The following is a 20,519-nucleotide window of genomic DNA, read 5'->3' as shown; positions in this document are numbered from 1 at the left end:
TAATTTTGAGGATATGAGAAAATGAAATTGATTGAAAGTGTGATTAAAATCTTTCTTTAGAAGATAAAATTATTTAAAATTTTTTTTATTTAAATTACACTCAAAAAAAAAAATGAGACTTTTTATAATGATTTAATTATTATTAAAAAAAAATTAAATTAATGAATAATATTTTTAAGAAAGAAAAGATCAATAACTGTTTTTTAATTATGATAAAAAATTTAATTTAATAAAAAAGCGAGTTATATATGATAAATAAATATAAAACCGTTTAAAAATCAAGTTTCTTTTGAGTTTAAGTAGATTGTAGAATTCTAGGTTTTGGGAATATTTTTACAATATATTTATACTGACAAAAAATATTTATTCCCACGATCTAATCAAGAGTAACATCCTCTTCATTTAAAAAATATTAACTAATAAAAAAAAACTACAGTAAAAACTAAACTCTTCCTACTTTTTATACTTGACTAAAAAAAAATTACGTAATAGATACTTATAAAAAAAATTTCAATTAAAAACAAACAAGTTAAAAAAATAAAACAATTTTCCAAGCCACAAATTTTCCAGCGGAAATAGAAAAAAAAAGTACCCTATAGTAGTAGCATCAGTTGAAAAAAAAAAAAAGTGAACTGAATGACAAATTTCTAAGTTTACCCACTTAAAAGTGAAAATCCTGCCCTAATTTTTTTTCCTCGATTTTTATACGTCTAATGACGATTAGCAATGGATTTGTTTTATGAAACCACAATTTGACCAACTGGCTGAGTATGTTCAAGCCTCAAGCTCTTTTATGCAAAGTATTAACGGGTTATATATTAATATATATAGCTTGACTACTCGAGTAAGTATAAGTACGCGCATAGTTTTATAATAATAAAAAAAAAATGATCATGATAAGTATATTGAAGTTTAGTTTCCCAGCAACAGGTATAACGTCAATATACATGCATAAATTTACACGGCTGAGCCCAGTCATCAACCACTCACACACTTGCATATTAAACACTCACTTACACATATATCAATATAATTCTAAAAATACTATTATTATTATCTATATTATTATGAGAACAAGAAAAATTTTGTGCCCAGAATAGTCATATGATAAAATCGGTTTTTTTAGTGAAATTTAGTGCCATTGCAAAGGTCATGACTTGAATTTGTGCCTTTTCAAGATTTTATATCATCCTCAATAGTCAATTTATGATGAAAAGTATTTAGGCTGCATTCAAAAATTCTCTATCTCTAGATACATAATTAAGAAATGACCTTGTATTTTGTGAACTATTGACATTTTTAAAGATATAAGCTCATCCCGATGATACACTCATCAAGACCTTTCATTTGAGTACCCACATAATTTTTTTCATATATTTATATATATTGTATATATATTGTATATATTGTATATATAAAAAATATATAAAAATGCATGTGGGTACTCAAATGAAAGCTCTCGATGAGTGTAACATCAGGATGAACTTATATCTTTAAAAACGTCAATATTTAAGAAAGTACAGGGCATTTTAACAAATTTCTTGTGAACTATTGACATTTTTAAAGATATAAGCTCACCCCGACATTACAGTCATCGAGATCTTTCATTTGAGTACCCACATCAATTTTTCATATATTTTATATATTTATATATATATGTATATATGAAAAATATATCAAAATGCATGTGGGTACTCAAATGAAAGGTTTCGATGAGTGTAACATCAGAATGAGCTTATATCTTTAAATACGTCAATAGTTAAGAAAGTACAGGGCATTTTAACAAATATCTTGTAAACTATTGATATTTCTATAGATATAAGCTCACCCTGACATTACAGTCATCGAGACCTTTCATTTGAGTACCCACATCAATTTTTCATATATTTATATATATTATATATATGTAATATATAATTTTTCATATATTTATATATATTATATATATAGTATATAACTTTTTATATATTTATATATATTATATATATATATATAAAAATGCATGTGGGTACTCAAATGAAAGCTCTCGATAAATGTAACATCAGGATGAGCTTGTATCTTTAAAAATGTCAATATTTAAGAAAGTACAATGCAATTTAACAAAAGTTATTATTCAATAAAACAAAATTTTATTTATTTATAGTACACAAGTAACGGCAGTAACATAGTTACTGCAAGGCTGGTAGTTATTATTAAAATGGCAAGTTCTTATAATTGTAACAGCAATAATAATAATAATATCAATAAGCAAGTAGCTAAATAACCAAAGATACATGAGTTAATACAAAATGATCAAGTGTACCAAGTTAACGAATAGTAAATAGTTAAGTTGATTATTTACAAATGTAATGTATATAACATAAAGATACCAGGAATGACTAGTAGAATGACTGTATGCCAACAAATGAGCGCATCATTTGATGAAGGATGATACTTTCTTTGGCACAGAAAATACGGGACAGTATAGGCCTCGTTATAAAACCGCTGGATAATAATTATTCCATGTGTAGTGATAGCTGAGGAATATGCGCATATAATATAATATACATAGATTTTTTATTCTATAACCTAAACCTTGCATGTATTCAATATAAAATAAATCAAAATAATTAAATAAATGTATGCATGGTATAACTTCTTATTAGAAGTACTTAGCGTGGTGTGAGGTGTGTAGTAGTGGACAGGTTGGCCCAGATGCGGACTGAGACTGGAACTTGGAACTAGTTGCCAGATGTTAATGTTAAGCAAACTAACATGTAATGTATAATGTATACCATACATACATATATTAACCACTAATATAAATATAAGCGGCGAACTATACTGACTATGATAGGATGCTTTAGCTTGCAAGGAATAGGAAGTATCAATCCATCGATACGGGATAACTCGATAACGTCCATCCAAGATCCATCCAAGACCAGTTAAGGCTCTAGTAAGTGTAACGTGTGACTTTAGGGGTCTATTGAAATTCATCTTATCTGCATTAATATAATGTAAATGCCTTGCCTACCTTATTTACCTCCCAGCATCACCAGCATCAACCAGTACACCATCTCTTCTCTCTTCTCATCGCAGCATCTTGATCCCATTTTATATTATCAATATTGATGCTCTACATATTTGATACTCGGTTCTTCATTGTTCTTTTGCTATTTGCTATAATATATAGATGTATATGTATATATAATAGTCACCGCACCTTTGTGTTTATACGGACAATTGGATTCGAACAAAGAATTGCTTTTTTATTAATCATGGAATTGTAGGTTGAAATAACATCGTTAATTGTTGGTATTTCAATTAGTTTTGATGTTAATTGATATTCTCCGCGTTTTTGCGAGCTTTTTTTTTTTAAGTAATTGTTGGTCAGCATTTTTATTTCTCATTTTATAGAGGTTTAATTGAATTTTTTTGTTGAAAGTAAATAGTGATAATATGGATTTATTATTTTTTTGAATTTTTTAAATTTTATAAATGAAAAATTTTTTTGTAATTGGTTTGCAAAAATTTTAATTTGTTGTATTATTTTATTATAATCCCCCATGAAAAAAAAAAAAAAAAAAAAAACATGTTGAAATATATTTTAAATATATTAAAAATCTATAAAAAATATGTATAGTAAATATATTTTTAATAACTAACTTTTGGCCGATTTTCATATATATTTTAAATATATTCAAAAAATACATAGCTAAAAATCGAAATTCTAATTAGCAATTTGTCTTCCATTTTAGAAAGTCTTCCATTTGTACGAAAAAACAATTAATTAAAAATTTATTATTACTTTAAAAAATCATTTAATATTTAATAGAGGTATAATATTTTGGTTTGGATCATTTAAATAATTTATAATTAAACTATTACTATACATCGAAATGTTAAAAAATCACCCTCTACAAAATAAGGAGTTAGATCAATTGCTAATTAGGCCGTCGAAATATAAAAAAAATATATTTTGAATATATCTAAAATATATTTGAAGTGTATAAAATATATATGATAATCGGCCAAAAGTTAGTTATTAAAAATATATTTACTATACATAATTTATATATTTTTTATGTATTTCGACATATATTTTTTTTTCATGGGGAATAAAAAACAATTTTTTGCAATAAAAAACTTTTTGCCGCTTAGCGTAAAATAAATAAATAAATAAAATTATAGATTAAAAAAAAACAAGAATCATTAATATTCCTTATTAGATAGTTTGAAATCTATCCTAAGAAAATACTTGAGAATTTAATTTAAAACAAAATTTAAAACCGTACTTTTTTTTTCCTCCAACTTGCAATTACCGCAGAATAATTAGATGTCCGTCAAAATGTAATAAGATATATAGCTAAAAAATTTAATTAGTTTAATTTTTTACAGGAATTTTTATATCAGTTAAACTGCTAACGCATTTAATTGAAATGAACTATAAAAAATAATTCACCCGTAAAATTAAAAGAAAATTCATTGAGTTATAATAAAAATAAATTTTTACAGTTAAAAAATCCTTTAAAAATTTTTACAGACCACTTTACTAATTTATTGGGTTGTAAACAAATTTTTCAGTTGATTTAACAGCCTCGTAGTTATTTACTTGATAAAATATGTAATCATAACTGCTAACAAATCTATAAAATTCCAATCGAATAATTAAACGTCGTATCTATAAAACGACTTGAGGGAAAATCTCAAGAATGTTAAAGTAAAAATATTAAAAAAAAAAGTAATGACGTAAAAATGAAATGAGCCCCCCGGAGGTTACGGGACACCGTGCATGACTTTCTACTATTATATCGAGTACACTCAAGTGAAGCAATCAATATAATAGGAAAGTGCTGAAGCATCTCTGAATCACTTTATTTATTTCAACTTCACAAGTGGCATCTTCAAGGGCATTTTTTGCCAGTACAATAATAATAATTTTAAAAAGTTCATTATTATTATAATAATAATAATTATATTTTTTAAAAATTCACGGAAGATTAAATAAAATTGTAAATAATAAATCCATCGAAAAAATTAATACAAGAAATGAAAGAAGAAAGAATGAAAAATAAGAAGGCCAGGAGAAATTGCCTGATTGTGAGAGAATCCCAAGCGCCCCCGCACTGTCTCTGTCTATTCCTCTAGTAAATCTAGTAAAGTGTACTTATCCTTATACTTACACTTATACTTGCTCAGTACATCAGTATTACAGTAGTAGCAAGCTCAACACAACACTAATATAATCAAGCAGCTTTTTCTCGGTGTTTCTCTCGTTCTTTGTTCGCAATTACGGGTCTCACAAAAGAGATTGCTTTCCTATACATATATACATATATTCATACAAAATGTACATCACATATTGACTACACTTTAATCCTCATCATCATTATCTGTTGATTATTATTTATTGTTTATACTTTTAAATCAAACAACTGAAAAAAGTACTCAATTCAACACTTAATTCTTAATATCTGGGTTTTAATTATTTTTGTTATTATTATTTATAACTATCAACATTAATAACAAATAATACAACATTAAAGAGGATTACCTCGATATTGCTCTCCACTTATTGGTAATTATTGTTTGTTATCGTGTGGTTACTGTGAGATATGTAATGTATAGAATAAGTGATGGTAAATACATAAACATAAGTATAAATTTATTAAATTAAAATCAAAATCTATGAATTATATTATATGTAGTTATTGTATAATATGCAATATATCGATCGTAAAGAAATTTTATTCGTCAATAATAAATATGATGATGATGATGATGATGATAAAACAAAAGAAAATGATTCGATAAAAAATATTTATGTGTACAGTTATCAGATACGGTTGATGGAACATACTGATTGCGGTAAAGAATTCTACAGAGGGTTGATGGACCGAAACATTCCCACAGACAACTCTCATCTGTAGTATCCAATATATTATTTTCTTTTGACTCTTCGTCATACCTTAACACTTCTCCAAACACTTTAATATACTCGTTGTTCTATATATATATATATTTATAGTGGAAAATGATCCGATCATATTCACACTTACGGATTTATAAGGATTCACACGTACCAGTTTTATAAAGAGCGGCATTATTTTAATACACAGAAAAAAGTAACTTCGTATGTGTACTTACAACTTATTCGCATCCGTGATGTAATAAATAATTGTTTAGGTTAATGCGGATTGTTAAATTGTACATTTAGTATAAGTTAAAAGTTGTAACTACACAGAAATGAAGAATTACTTGCGCTAAGAAAATTTTAAAGTTATTTTGAAGAAAAATAAGTTTTTTTGACTTAATAAAATTTGACTATATTAAAAAAATTTTAACTTCATTCAAGAAATGTTAAATCTTCCTTAATATTTTCTTCAGCCGAAGAAATTTACCTTAAAAACAAGAATTTTTTCTTTCTGTGTACACAGTAAAAAATTTTGCGTCATTGCGTCAAAAAACTTAGTGTTAAATATTTAACACTTTTATGTGTAAATTTAAAATATATTCTGTTAAATTAATACAAAAAATTGTTAACCCATAGTGGTCACACTTCTTAAATATAACGTAGTGGTCATACTGGGTCTAGTTGACCTCATGCACGGAAAAAATTGTTGCTACTTACGTTCTTTTCAATATTTTCACTCGAGCCGTACATGAGAGTAATTCTTAACACTTCCGTTGAATAACTCAATTGTTTTTTAATTTTTTTTTAATTGTTTAATTATAAATAAAAAATGCGAGAAAGTCAAATTTCGAAAAATTTGACTTTTTATTAAAAACTTCATTTTTTAAGATAAATGAAAATGACCTCCGGGGTTTTACTCCGGACATCGCATACTTTGAAAAAAAAGTGGTGTCATGTCGAGCTTTTCAAAAAGTATATTGATTTGTGCAATTGAAATTGTAAATTTCCATGAATCTCAAAAAATCTTCAAACAATAATAGATGTTACCACAGATAGCATTTTGAATGATATCTTCGAAGCAAAAGCAACTCAAAAATTGCCTCGGGTTATCTAGACCCATAATGACCACTACGGGTTAAATATTTAACATAAAAATTTTTAACACAAAATTTTTTTAGCGCAATAACGCAAAATTTTTTACTGTATATGAGAAAAAGTTTAAATCAGATTGCGCTATTGAATTGATCCAAAATAAAAAGTTTTAGTTTAGTTTACTAGAATAATAAAATACTTAATAACTAATCACATGATATAATTAGATGTACTTACGGTACACGTTATACTCATATAATTATCGAAGAGATGGTAATTAATACACTTGAACAGTGAAATTGGCAGGTAAAAATGCTCACGTTCAATAATAATTATTATTGTAGATTGAACTGTAATTATCAGGTGCATAAAATTGAGCAATTAAAGTGTATCATTTCTCTACACAGGATTCCATGAGCAATAAAATAACTCGTGCATGTAATCCTCGTGCACGATGAGTAAGTTTACAGTGATTGATCAAAGAATTTTCTTACCGTAATTTTTATTATGCACTGTCATAACTTGTGAATTTGAATTTTATCGAAAATTTATAGCGTTATGATTGATCGATTTAAATAATAATAATAATGATTAAATTTAAATTGTTAGATTTTTTTCAAAGCATCTAGAAATATTTATTAAATAATTTTCTATGTCGAGGATCTCTTATATTTTTTACGGTTTTAATTATTGCAAATTTGTGGGTGCTTAAAATTCAATTAAAGCGCGAAAATAAATGTAACATAAATGAGGATATAAGTATTCAAGAAGAAATATGTTCAACAATCTTTTATTTTTATATACACTGGAATTACTTCTCAGTTAACATCTCTTTTGACGTGAATATGGGCATTTATCTTAACACACATAAACATATGTGTAATAACCACTTCAACGCTTCACTTTCGAAGTGTGTAACATATGTTTGCGTGGAAATTTCCAATACTTATTTTTTTCTTTTTTCATAAATTTATTCATGAGTTCGCAGAATAATTTCATAGCATAATATTAAAATTTGTCGAAAAATTGGAAAATAATTTGCAAAATTAGTATTTAAATAATATTTAATACTAAAATTATTCTATAAAAATAAAAAGAAATTTTTAAAATTCAATGCAAATTATTGAAATTGCTTTTATTTTCAGTATCCATCTAAGAAGCTTGGGAATAAAAGATAACAATTCCATAAATTTTTTAAATAAGTATTTCTGGTTATCCTGCTATAAAATATTTCAAATTGATCTATTTACTTTGAATTGTTATCTTTTTATTCTCAGTCTTGTTAAATAAAAAAAAATGTGAATTACAAAAATTTTCATAACTGTGTTTTAACTATTAAAAAAAAAAATTCAAAACTTTGAAAATAAAAATCTAAATTGAAAAAATAAAATTTTTTTAATTTATTATCATCTATTTTATTAAGAGAATAAGCAAAATTTTTTGGCCAGTGTATTTATATGATAAAATGGGTTTTTATGATTAAATTTGGTATCGTTGGAAAAGTGTTGATTTGAATTTATGCTTTTTCAAGATTTCATATCATTCTCACCAATAGTCAATTTATGATAAGTACTTAGGCTACATTCGAAAATGCTCTATTTCTAGATATATAATTAAGAAATGGCCTTGTATCTTGTGAACTATTGACATTTTTAAAGATATAAGCTCACCCCGACATTACACTCATCGAGACCATTCATTTCAGTACCCACATCAATTTTTCATATATTTTATATATATATATATATAAATACATATATACATATATATATATATATATTATATATGTATATATGTATTTATATATATATTATATATGTGATTTATGAAAAATATATCAAAATGCATGTGAGTACTCAAATGAAAACTCTTGATAAGTGTAACATCGAGATGAGCTTATATCTTTAAAAATGTCAATATTTAAGAAAGTACAGTGCAATTTAACAAATATCTTGTGAACTATTGACATTTTTAAAGATATAAGCTCATCTCGATGTTATTCTCATCGAGACCTTTCATTTGAGTACCCGCATCAATTTTTCCATATATTTATGTATAATATATATATGTATATATGAAAAATATATCAAAATGCATGTGGGTACTCAAATGAAAGCTCTTGATGAGTGTAACATCGAGATGAGTTTATATCTTTAAAAATGTCAATATTTAAGAAAGTACAGTGCAGTTTAACAAAAGTCATTATTTAATAAAGCAAAATTTTATTTATTTATAGTTCACAAATTACGGCAGTCACATAGTGACTGCAAGTTTTCCAGTAAATCTTAATCATTAAAATAAATAAAAAAAAGAATGATTTAATTGAAAAAATTTTATTTTATTAAAAACTTCATATATTTTTATTTAATACAAGAAAACATTATACAAACATGTTTGGTGTCGATGTAAAAATCAATACTGCCTAATTAATATTACAAACTAATAATAATAATAATAATAATAATAGTAATAATTATTAATTGTAATAATAATAAATGTTCATTATTAAATATAAGGCAAGATAAAAATATATACAATTAACTGTTAAACATTTAAAATGGCGTGGATTTAAAGAATTGTAATCTTGTTTTAATAATTAACAATTGATAGATTAAAAATATAAATAATAATACGCGTCCATGATATAATATTAATAATATAAAAAAATATATAAATATACTTTTAAATCGATATTAAATTAATCCGATAGACGTCTTTAAAAATAAATTATCAATTGCGAATTATTTAATTAGTAATACTAAAATGATAAAGAAGAAATATTTAAAAATAAATTAAATCATTTACAATATATTTAAAAATTCCATAGATGGGTTCAATAATTAAATTAAAAAATTATTGATTAAAAAATTATAAATAAGAATCAATACCGACTTTATCTTCAACTCCTTTCACTTGAGATTTATCTTATAAAATATTTTCTTTTACGAAGCTTAGTAAATCTCCTACTGTCGGTGAAATAGATCGCGAAATTCACTCGTTGTTTCAATCTATGGTAACTCATCACTTGTAAAATATACACCGTTATTAATTAGAACACAATCATTCAATCAGCTCAGCATTAATTAATATCAATAATAATAATAATAATAATAATAATAATAATAATAATAAATATAAATTCATCAAAATAAGTATAAAGTGTATACAACAAGTGTGAGACGACGAAATCAAATAAATAACGTCTTGTCTCGGATAAATTAATAAAATTTATCTTGATAAATTTAATAACTTTTAAACTATACAAATAGAATTATCAAATAATTACTTTTTACTTATATTAAATTAATTCATCATAATTTATACCTGAATTTTAATATTTAAAATAATATTAATTATATTGCAATTATTGACTTCACACAACATACATCGGCTCGTTATGATGCGTTGGTACGCAGTAACCGCTGAAGATTTTCAATTCGTATCCTGAATAAGAACTCGCTGGTATTGATCCAAGATCAGTGTGCTTTTTCGGACAACGGCTGCCCATCGAACACTGACACAATGGAGACGCAACTACTTCTTCTAATTGCGTACTGTGTCTTTTCCGGACTGTAAATAAGCGACAGGGTTCTTTTTCTTGGCAACGAATTCTCTGTAATATTTACAATAATTTTTTTTAATTTGAATCGTTAGATTATCTTAATTAAGTTAAGAATAAATAAATTATCACTTACGCTTTGAGGTGAACAAGCGAAGGAATAAATAAAATTAGGACTTCCATCAGAAGTTCTGTGCGGCTGTCTTTTGACAAGGTACGGAACACTGCCAGGTCGACAGCGACAGTTGATTTTTTGGATTGTTGTATTTCTGGGACCACTGCCTGGTGCTAATGTCCACGTTACATCTCTGAAAAATTGAAAATTCTTATGAGTAATTTTTATAGTTTAATAATATATTAATTTTTGATGCAATTATATATATTTTTGATAATTATTTAAAATACATTTTCTTGTCTGAAGAATTTACTGAATTGATCAATGTAATTTTTATTCAATTCAAATTAAGCTATTTGTCTATTTAGCAATTATAATAAAGTCAAATATTTTGATATTCTTCTTTAAAAATAAATTTAAATGATACAATTTAAACAATTCTTGAGTCAAAAAATTATATGTGGATAAAAATTTATATTCTTGACACAAGAACGTACATTCTTGAAAATTTTTGAAAATGTAGTTTTGTATGAAGAATTTTTTTTTGTCGAAAGAACTGATTAATATAATCTATATTATTAAGAGAATAAGCAAATAAAATTGGTTTTTTTTAGTGAAATTTAGTATCATTGCAAAGATCTTGATTTGAATTTACAGGCTGCATTTAAAAATGCTCTATCTCTAAAAATCTCTATCTTTAGATCCATAATTGAGAAATAACCTTGTATCTTGTGAACTATTGACATTTTTAAAGATATAAGCACATCCCGATATTATAATATAATGTGTATACACTCATCGAGACCTTTCATTTGAGTACCCACATCAATTTTTCATATATTTTATATATTATATATATATGTATATATGAAAAATATATTAAAATGCATGTGGGTACTCAAATGAAAGCTCTTGATGAGTGTAAAATCGGGATGAGCTTATATCCTTAAAAATGTCAATAGTTAACAAAGTACAGTGCAATTTAACATAATTAAGAAATGACCCTTTATTTTGAGAAATATTGACATTTTTAAAGATATAAGCTCACCCCGACATTACACTCATCAAGCCCTTTCATTTGAGTACCCACATGAATTTTTCATATATTTACATATATTATGTATATGTATGTATGAAAAATATATAAAAATGCATGTGGGTATTCAAATGAAAGCTCTTGATGAGTGTAACATCAAGATGAGCTTATATATCTTTAAAAACGTAAATAGTTAAGAAAGTACAGTGCAATTTAACAGAAATCATTATTTAATCGGACTTATATAATAAATTTAAAGACGTATGAATGAATGAATAAATTATCACCTGAATACTAAAATGTATACCAGTGAAAAAAAAAACGTCTTAAATTTAAATCCAATTTAAAATAATAGTTAATGACCAATTGAAAATATCTACAACAAAATTATCCCCAATAAAGACGAGTGTCGGAGAGAATAAAAGCAACAATAACATAAAAGTGTAAGCAAGGGAAGTAATTGGCGTACTTTAAAATCAGAATGAAAGGCTTTCATTAATTGATCTCTATTAATAGTAATGAAATAATCGGTACTTACTTGAAGTACCGACAAATAGGCAGTCTCTTAACAGGCTCGCAGAGCTTGTACTGTCTGGTTTTATCCACTATCGTGTGTCCATCAGTAGCATGAAGGCTTTTCGGACAACTATGTCCTTCCGGACATCTACACTGTCTCTCGACCCAGGGGGTGCCGTAGAGGTCAACTTTGCTGCAGACTTCGTTCTTCGTACACTCTGGCAGCTCTTTTTCGCTGCTCTGCAAAAAAAAAAAAAAAACTAAATTAGCATAAACTTCCTCTGTATAAACATATAAAAGATGAAATTTCCAAGACAAGATGAAGAATGAGAAATGTTGTATTACTCTACATCTAAGTGCTCGGAAATGGGAACGGAAGAGCAATACAGAGCCGGAATCGAGGATATTGATCCACAGTATCATCATCAGCATCAATAACCGTATGCGATAAATATTTCTTTGCTCTACCACTAAAACTCTGTTGAGATCAGCTTTTAGAGAGGCAAATTAGTGTCCGCCGTTAGTGAAATAATGGGTGAATACGCTTCCTTCGAGAAATAGCGGAAGTCTGCTCGAGAATAAACCGGACGAGCCCACTCCCCACGTCACAAAAGCGACATCACCATCACAACCATCGCCACCACGTGCTTCCTCCTTTGCTTTGCTTTGCTCCAAGAGATTACGAATCAAATCAAAATATAGGTTTTTGCCATGCCTACTCAACTTGGCAAACTTTTAATCCCGCGTTATCAAGCCATACGAGCTAAGCGAGCCTCCTTTTACTTCTACCTCGTCATCTCCAGCCATACCACTACACGTTGCTCATTCATTGTTGGTACATCTTGCCAGTATAGATATATATCTGCACCCATACCAAAAACACATACCTATAGACAACTCTTCAGCACTTATCCGTTCGAATGGCTTTTTACGTTTTTACCTGTGAAATCCCTTGGACCTTGACGGAAGCCAGTCAACAGTTTCCTCCTCAAGACGATCCCTCTTAAAGATAAATATCTTTTTTTATTTTTATTTTTCTTTACTCTATTACTACCAACTACAACTATTTATCATCATTTTTCTACTATTATCATTTATTTTTTTTACTCATCCTCTTTTTTATGGTTTTTTTTTTTTTTTATACGGAAGCTTTACAAAAAATATGGGTTAAAATTACTATTGAGATTTTAATTTAAAGATAATTATCTCATTTTAAATATTAGACTTTACATAACAAAATATATGTCAGCTTACATAAATTTAAATATTACTCAAGAAGACATAGTAATAAAAATATCACTTTTAACTAAAAATTAATTATTATTAGTCTTATGATCGCTACACTGAAAAAAAAAATTAACTTGATTCTAGAGAAGAATTCTTGAATCAAGAAAATAATTTTGAAGAGGATAATTGTCTTGAATCAAGTAAAATTTCCTTAAATCAAGGAAAATTTATTAGTTAAAGAATTTTTCTGCTCAGATCAAGAAGATTAAGTTCTTCAAAATTACGCAGAAAAAAAGGTTCACTTGAGCCAAGAAAATATTTTTCTTCCTAATTATTTTCTTGAGCAAAAAAAAATTTTTTTTTGACACAAGAAATTTCACTTATTCCAACAAAATTAATTATCTTGCTTTAAGAAATACGTATCTTGATCCAAGAAAATTGATTTAAGTCAAGAAAATCTTGTTTTGAGAAAATTCAGCCTCTTGCTCCAAAAAATTTAGTTTTTGATAGAAGTAAATTTTCTTGTTTTGAGAAAATTCAGTCTTTTGCTCCAAAAAATTAAATATAAAGATAGAAGTAAATTTTCATTGATATTTTTATTGATTAACATGTCAAATGGGAAGATAAAATATTGAATTATTTTTTTTTTCATTCAATATGTATAATTGCACGCTAAAATAATATAAAATGGGTATCAAATATTCAAGAGAAAAATTTTCTCAAGGTGAGAAAATTTTTTTCTCAGCTGAAGTAGGTGACACTGCTTCCTTAAAGTATCTAAAAATCTTGATCAAATATAAAAATTTATTGTATCAAGTATTTATTATAATTTGAATTAAGAAAAAATGACCTCCACCAAGAATAGAATTTCAAGAAAAATTTTTACTTCGGCCAACACAACTTCGGTCTTCCTTCAGGCACCCGAAAATTTTCTCGAGCCAAGAAATTTGTTCTCCGGTCAAGAAATTTTTCTTTCTGTGTAGAATTAAATTTACCGCGTGAAGTAAACTGGCCATTTTATTTTGCAATAAAATATTAAAATAGCCGCTCAAAAAAAAAAAGACGGTCAGTAATAACAAAATTTAGTAATTCCATCTCGATATTCTCCATACATAGTAAAAATATAAATAAATAACAAATTTTCCCTGGTAGTTTTTGTTCTTTAATATATTTTCTCAAGTTCCTGTGTCGGTTTCGTGATTACAGATTTTTCGTTGGTTTTTTCCTCCCGACATCGTTATTATTATAATTATTAAAGTTCCTTTTAGTCCTGGAAAAAGGGGAAGGTAAAAAAGTAAAGAAGGAAGAGGGAAGAGGAATAAGGGGCACAGGAAGGAATTTATGAATTAACAAAAAGCTCCATACTAAGAGATTACGAGTTTTCTACTACGATGCCGGAAATGGATAGTTTTTTTTAACTATTATTATTTCTTTTTACTCTCGGCTAGACGTTAGACGTACCTAATCCGAAAATCTCGTCTCGATACAAGTCGAACCTCAGGAGGCCTGATAATTTATTATTATTTCAGTAAAACGTTTTTTTTTCTTTATATTTTTTACCTAAAGCAGTAATTACGACTTTAGCAAGAATTTTTCTCGGACTTACAAACGACTTCCGGTTTATTTACGTAGTTTATTTTATTTATTTATTTTTATTATAATTATGCTGAGCGTTTTTAGCTTTAACTATAAAAACCGATAAATTATGTAACAAGGATTTTTATTTAAATTTATTCTGGCATAATCCTGGCTCAATGACATTTGTACCGTCTTTAATATGTTACCACACAACCTTTAGCACTTACTGTAATTACGGTATAATAACAATAAGATAAATAAAGAGTGGGAGATAAGGAATCACAAGCACACCTAAAGACTTTCCAATAGCTTTCACTGCGGGCAATTGACGGTTTTTAAATAAAAATATTTAATAAATAAATAAAAATGTCGACATATATACATCTAACATATAGTACATAGTACAGTATAGAGCTCCCAGTGTGCCGTACGCGTATACTTTCCATTGAGAAGGTACCATTAATCCTGTCAATGCACCCAGTCAATGAAACAATTGCGTAGGCTCATGCTAATAATCTCACTCACCGATAAATACTTTTATTTTTCGTTACCTAAATTTTAATTATAATTTTTAATCATTTCTTCAATCTCGGGAAGAAATTTTAGATAAACTTTTTCATTATTTTTTTTCTTTTTAATTAGTATTTTTTTATTAAAAGAAGAAATTTTATATAAAGATGTTTATTTTATTTTATTTTATTGGGTTTTTTTTAAAGATGATAAATCATTTAGAGATGAATCATAAAAAATATTATAAGCATCTATTGATCATAATCTTTTATTTGATATCCAACGGATAATTTTTACATAAAAACTCGACATAAATTAACAAAAAAAAAAATTTTTTTTTAGAATTCTCAATTGAGATAGGACAATTTTATTTCTAAAAGTTTGTAATGATATTGAGTAATATATTTTGAGGATTTAATATAATAAAAATAATAGTGACTCAGAAGAATTAAATTACGCGCAATAATTAATTATTTTTTTAATTTCATTAATTAAAATTGTTTTGTTTGTGAATGAATAAAAATTATTATGCAAATTTTTTACAAAAAAAAATCAATATTTGGGTAGAAAACGATTTTTTTTTTACTAAAAAAATATTTATGAAGGCTAATAATCTTGAGTAAAATAAAATTTTTTGGTAATTATTTACAAGTGGGATCCACCATTTTAATTTTCATTTTTTTGAACGAAATTTCTATTTAATTTTATTGACATATTTTTTTTTTAATTACATAAAAAATGAACAAATAAAAAATAAACAAAATTGATTACCACAATTTTACAAATTTTCAAAAAAATTTATAAATTTTTTAGGAAATTGTGATATTCAACTTTTTTTTTTTTTTTTAATTGTTCTTTTTTTTTATGTACTTTTCAAAAAAAAATATATCGAAAAAAGATAAAATAGAAATTTTATCCAAAAACATGAGAACCAAAATTTTTTTTTAATTTTTGAAAGCAAAAAATCTGTCGAAATCTTAATTTTTTTTTTTTTTCACGACATTTTTTATCATAAATGTGCCGTAAAAACAAGCAGAATAAAAAAAAATTAAAAAAGGTTAATTTCTCATTTAGATATGGCCAAAAATAAGATGGTCTCCACTTGTAAATAATTACCAATTTTTTAAAGCAAAGAAATATTTATTACTAAGAAAAAAATTTTCATCATAGAAATAAAATAAAAAATAAACTGTTATTATATTATGATAATATATTTTTTGGAATATTTGTAAATATTTCAGTATTTTCTTAATCTCTTTTTATTTTTTGTTTTATTACTTCTCTTTTGTAAATGTTAGCAGTACAGCGCACTTAATTTTAATTTATACTTTGTAATCTGTGTAAACTTATTTAGAGATCGACCCTGTTATTGGCCTTTTGGCTGTTGGGTTGTATAAAAGGAAATAAATAAATACTGTTGATTGGTAAAATTATTACCAAAAATAGCAATCTGATGAAGAAATAATAAACACAATAAAAAATAGAACTTTCAAAAAGGAAATAGGTGTATCAATTGAAGGTGGGTTCGATAACGGATCTAAAAATAAAAATGTGAAGCTCCTTGTAAGGTAGTAAGGTAGTAAGATCTCTATAACTCTAGACAAACAAAGTAAAAATGGTAGCAAAGTCCCGAAGGTGACAATAAACTAAAATACAATAATAGACGACCGGAAAAAAATCCAAAGTGATCCGGAAGTTCTCACGCATCTCTCGCTTTTCTCACAACCGCATTACTGAATGAACCTGACACCTGGCACTCGTATATTCTATATACATACGATATACTATACATACAGGAACACCCAACATAAACAGAGTTGAATTCAGTAGCAGCACACCAGCGGTGTAACATAGCTCCTGTAAGCTCCAGTAGCCAAAGCAGTAGCAATCAAGTTCTAGATGACCGAGTACCCATGACTAAATTTAATCTCCTTAAAATTCTCCCCGAAAAAAGGATCCTACAACAAAAAGATTTTTTTTTCCCTTATGCCGATCGACAAAAAACGTAAAACAACATCCGCTTAGCCTTATATATTTAATATATAAAATATATTATACCTTTTTTTTGTTAACCGACAATTTAACCGTCTCACCGTCGCGCGATAATTATGAATTATTATTAAAGTTAAAATTGCGGATATAGAAAAAGCTGCAGGCGGGGAGACACTGTTATTCGCAGTACCGTTCAAGTACTTATACTTATAATACCTACAAGTTAAAGAGGAAATGACGGTTACACAGGAATCTCAAAGTCGATCAACTTATTGCTAAAGGCTAAATAAAAGCTGACGTTTAACTATACAATAAAATAAAAATATACCGGCTTGTTTTAATCAACAAAAACAAATAATATAACTTATGATAAAACATTTATCATTTGCCATTAATTGTTATTATTATCTTTATTTTTTACTACTGTTACTACTTTTGTTTTATTTATGTTTTTTTTACTCTTTTGTAAAATAAACAATCACGATTTCTCGACAGTCACATTTTGCTTTCGTCTTTCGCGACAGGTTATTTAAGATTGTCGCGAGTGGGCGCCAGTCTTTGCCCAAGGCTACATCATTTTTACTTTCTTGCACATATAATCGCGACGCAACTACTTTATATCCTTTTTATTAGTTCGTTTTATAAAATCTACTCTTGATCGTTGGAAAAATTTTTATTCATTTTATTTTTAGTGTTTTAATTTAATTTTTTTTGTTCAAAAATCGGTACTTTTGACTTTGTGGCTACTGATAAAAAAGTAATTACTGTTTTTTTTTTATTTTTGACTTATATTAAACAAAATTTTTTCCTTTATTTAAAATTTATTAAAAAAGTCAGGTACAATAAAGATTATTGCAATTTTTTTTCGCGATAAATTAAAAAATATTGAACTCAAAAATTTTTTTTTAATCTTTAAAAACTCATATTTTAATTAAAAATTTTTTTGCAACAAGAGATTGCAATAAAAATTTTGATTTTCTTAAAAACAAATATATATTTTTGGTTTTATAATAAATAATGAACTTTCAAGTACAAAAACATGAAAAAAAAAATTTTTAAAAAAGTACAAGTATGCATCTTTAACAAAATTAAGAGATTTCTATCTTTTTTTTAATTAAAAATTAATTGAGACATTAAAAAAAAATTTTTTCAATCAAGTTATAGAATTTAAATAGTTAAAAATTAATTAAAAAAGTTAAATTTTTAACCAAAATTGAGAGCAAATTAATAATTAGCTCAAATTTTTAACAAAATTTTTTTCATCAAAAATTTTTTAAGTGCTACCAATACTACAATCCACAATAAAAAAACTCGAATTATTCTCTAATTTCTAATCCCACCCCTGATAATAAAACCACAAAATTAGTATCTACTGATTACCAATGATAATTTAAAAATAGTAGGCGGAAAAATAAGTGGCTTTTAACAGCTGAATCAAGCGGTTTAAAGACTAAAAAAGGCGCGTGTGCATGCTGAGTATACCACTCGTTCGCTAGTCAACTCAGCCGGAAATTGGTCAACAGCATACTTGGCGATCATGCATCGCCTGCATTTTTACAACCTGCTTATCGCTCCATATCTGATCATAAATTATCACACAATAACATTAAAATTACAAGTGAGCCTAAAATAAAAATCAAAAATCAACAACCGAGATATCAAAACATAATTCTTACCCCAATCTGATAGAGCACCCTCGGCTTCTGGTGCGCGTGATGCGTGTGCCGATGTTTCTTGTTTTTAATATCAACCAAGTCGATCTCGATCGCCGCGTTCCGGAACTCCTTGAGCTCCATCAGGAACCTGATGTCATCTATCGACAGGTACTCGCCCAAGTATTCTTCGCTTTCTTCATCTAGCTTCAGAACACTGCTCCGGATTATCGTCAACAATCCCAATAAAAACGCCGCTTTCAGTACAGTCTTCATTTTTAATTATTAATTTAACCAAAATAAATATCGTAACAGTTATTAAATTATTCTAATTTACAATTTAATAGATATCAATGTCAATAAAAAAAATTCACAAAGTTGTCAGTGTCCACATCACAATTTAATATAAAATTTTTCACATCACTAGTCCGTTTAAAATTTCATATTTTTTCAATTATTGACACAAAAAATCCAATAATAATTTTATAAACTTTATAAAATAAATTAAGAAGACTATATACGCGTTTTAGCTTTAAATTCTTAACAATCACTCAAATTCAAAGTGAAGAAATTTAAATTTTGACACTTAAAATTTAAATTTTTTAAAAAAACAAAAAATTCTGATTAATTTTATTTATTAAATAGCAATAGTTAGCAGTTAGTTATTAGTTGTTGTTGTTGAGTAAGAACGTACAGGTAGTAGGTGAACAGAACTGAGTGGAGTGCCGGGCTTCGAATGGCGCCCACGGGATACACCAAGGTATGCTGCGGTGAACTGGAGTCGTAGACTAGAGGCAAAGCATGAATGGGTGCCCCCACTTAGTTTTATGTTTCTCTCAGCGACTATGTCCCTCAATACGACTGAAACTCAAAGTTTAGTATAAGTATGAGTATGAGTATAAGTAAGAGAGCTACCACCACCATCACCAGCACTACCACCAGCACATTGGCTTACCTCTACTCCGGAGTACCACCTCACCTCATCCTCCTGCATCCTCGTCTTAGCCTTAGTCTTATATCTTCTGTAACCGTACGATCTTGATCACGATCACGATCACTATCCCGATCGGATCCCCTTTGCCTCCTGCTCTCAATCTCGTATCGCCCTTCTCCTTATAAAACTTATTATTTTATTTTATTTCATTTTTATTTTTATCCTTTACTGGAGACCAAACCACCAGAGCAAGACCGAGCTAGCTCGACGAGGAATAAATACAAGTGTTTACTCCTCCCACCTTAATATGTGATATATAACATGTATTTATGTTTTATATATATATAAGGATTCTGTACTTCACCTGCAACGTTAATTTACTTCAGATAAAACACTTTTTACTGATTATAGTTAT

At 27.0% G+C, this 20,519-nt stretch overlaps 2 protein-coding genes across 3 annotated transcripts in view; one reads left to right on the top strand and one right to left on the bottom strand.

Annotated features, from left to right (window-relative positions):
- The window catches only part of LOC123260132 (elongation factor-like GTPase 1), a 42,504-nt gene that overhangs the window by 17,718 nt on the left and 4,267 nt on the right, over positions 1-20,519 (top strand). The window lies entirely within an intron of this gene.
- LOC123260135 (protein giant-lens) lies at positions 10,282-19,566 on the bottom strand. The gene is made up of 4 exons (XM_044721099.1): positions 19,195-19,566; positions 12,234-12,451; positions 10,681-10,852; positions 10,282-10,598 (listed from the first exon to the last, which is right to left on the bottom strand). Exons 1-4 carry the CDS (start codon positions 19,444-19,446, stop codon positions 10,359-10,361), a joined length of 882 nt encoding a protein of 293 aa, XP_044577034.1. The 5' UTR covers positions 19,447-19,566; the 3' UTR covers positions 10,282-10,358.

This window comes from Cotesia glomerata, linkage group LG2 (genome assembly GCF_020080835.1).
Source record: "Cotesia glomerata isolate CgM1 linkage group LG2, MPM_Cglom_v2.3, whole genome shotgun sequence".
NCBI lineage: Eukaryota > Metazoa > Arthropoda > Insecta > Hymenoptera > Braconidae > Cotesia > Cotesia glomerata.
The sequence above is the reverse complement of the archived record's forward strand: the minus strand, read 5'-3'. Positions and strand labels throughout refer to the sequence as shown.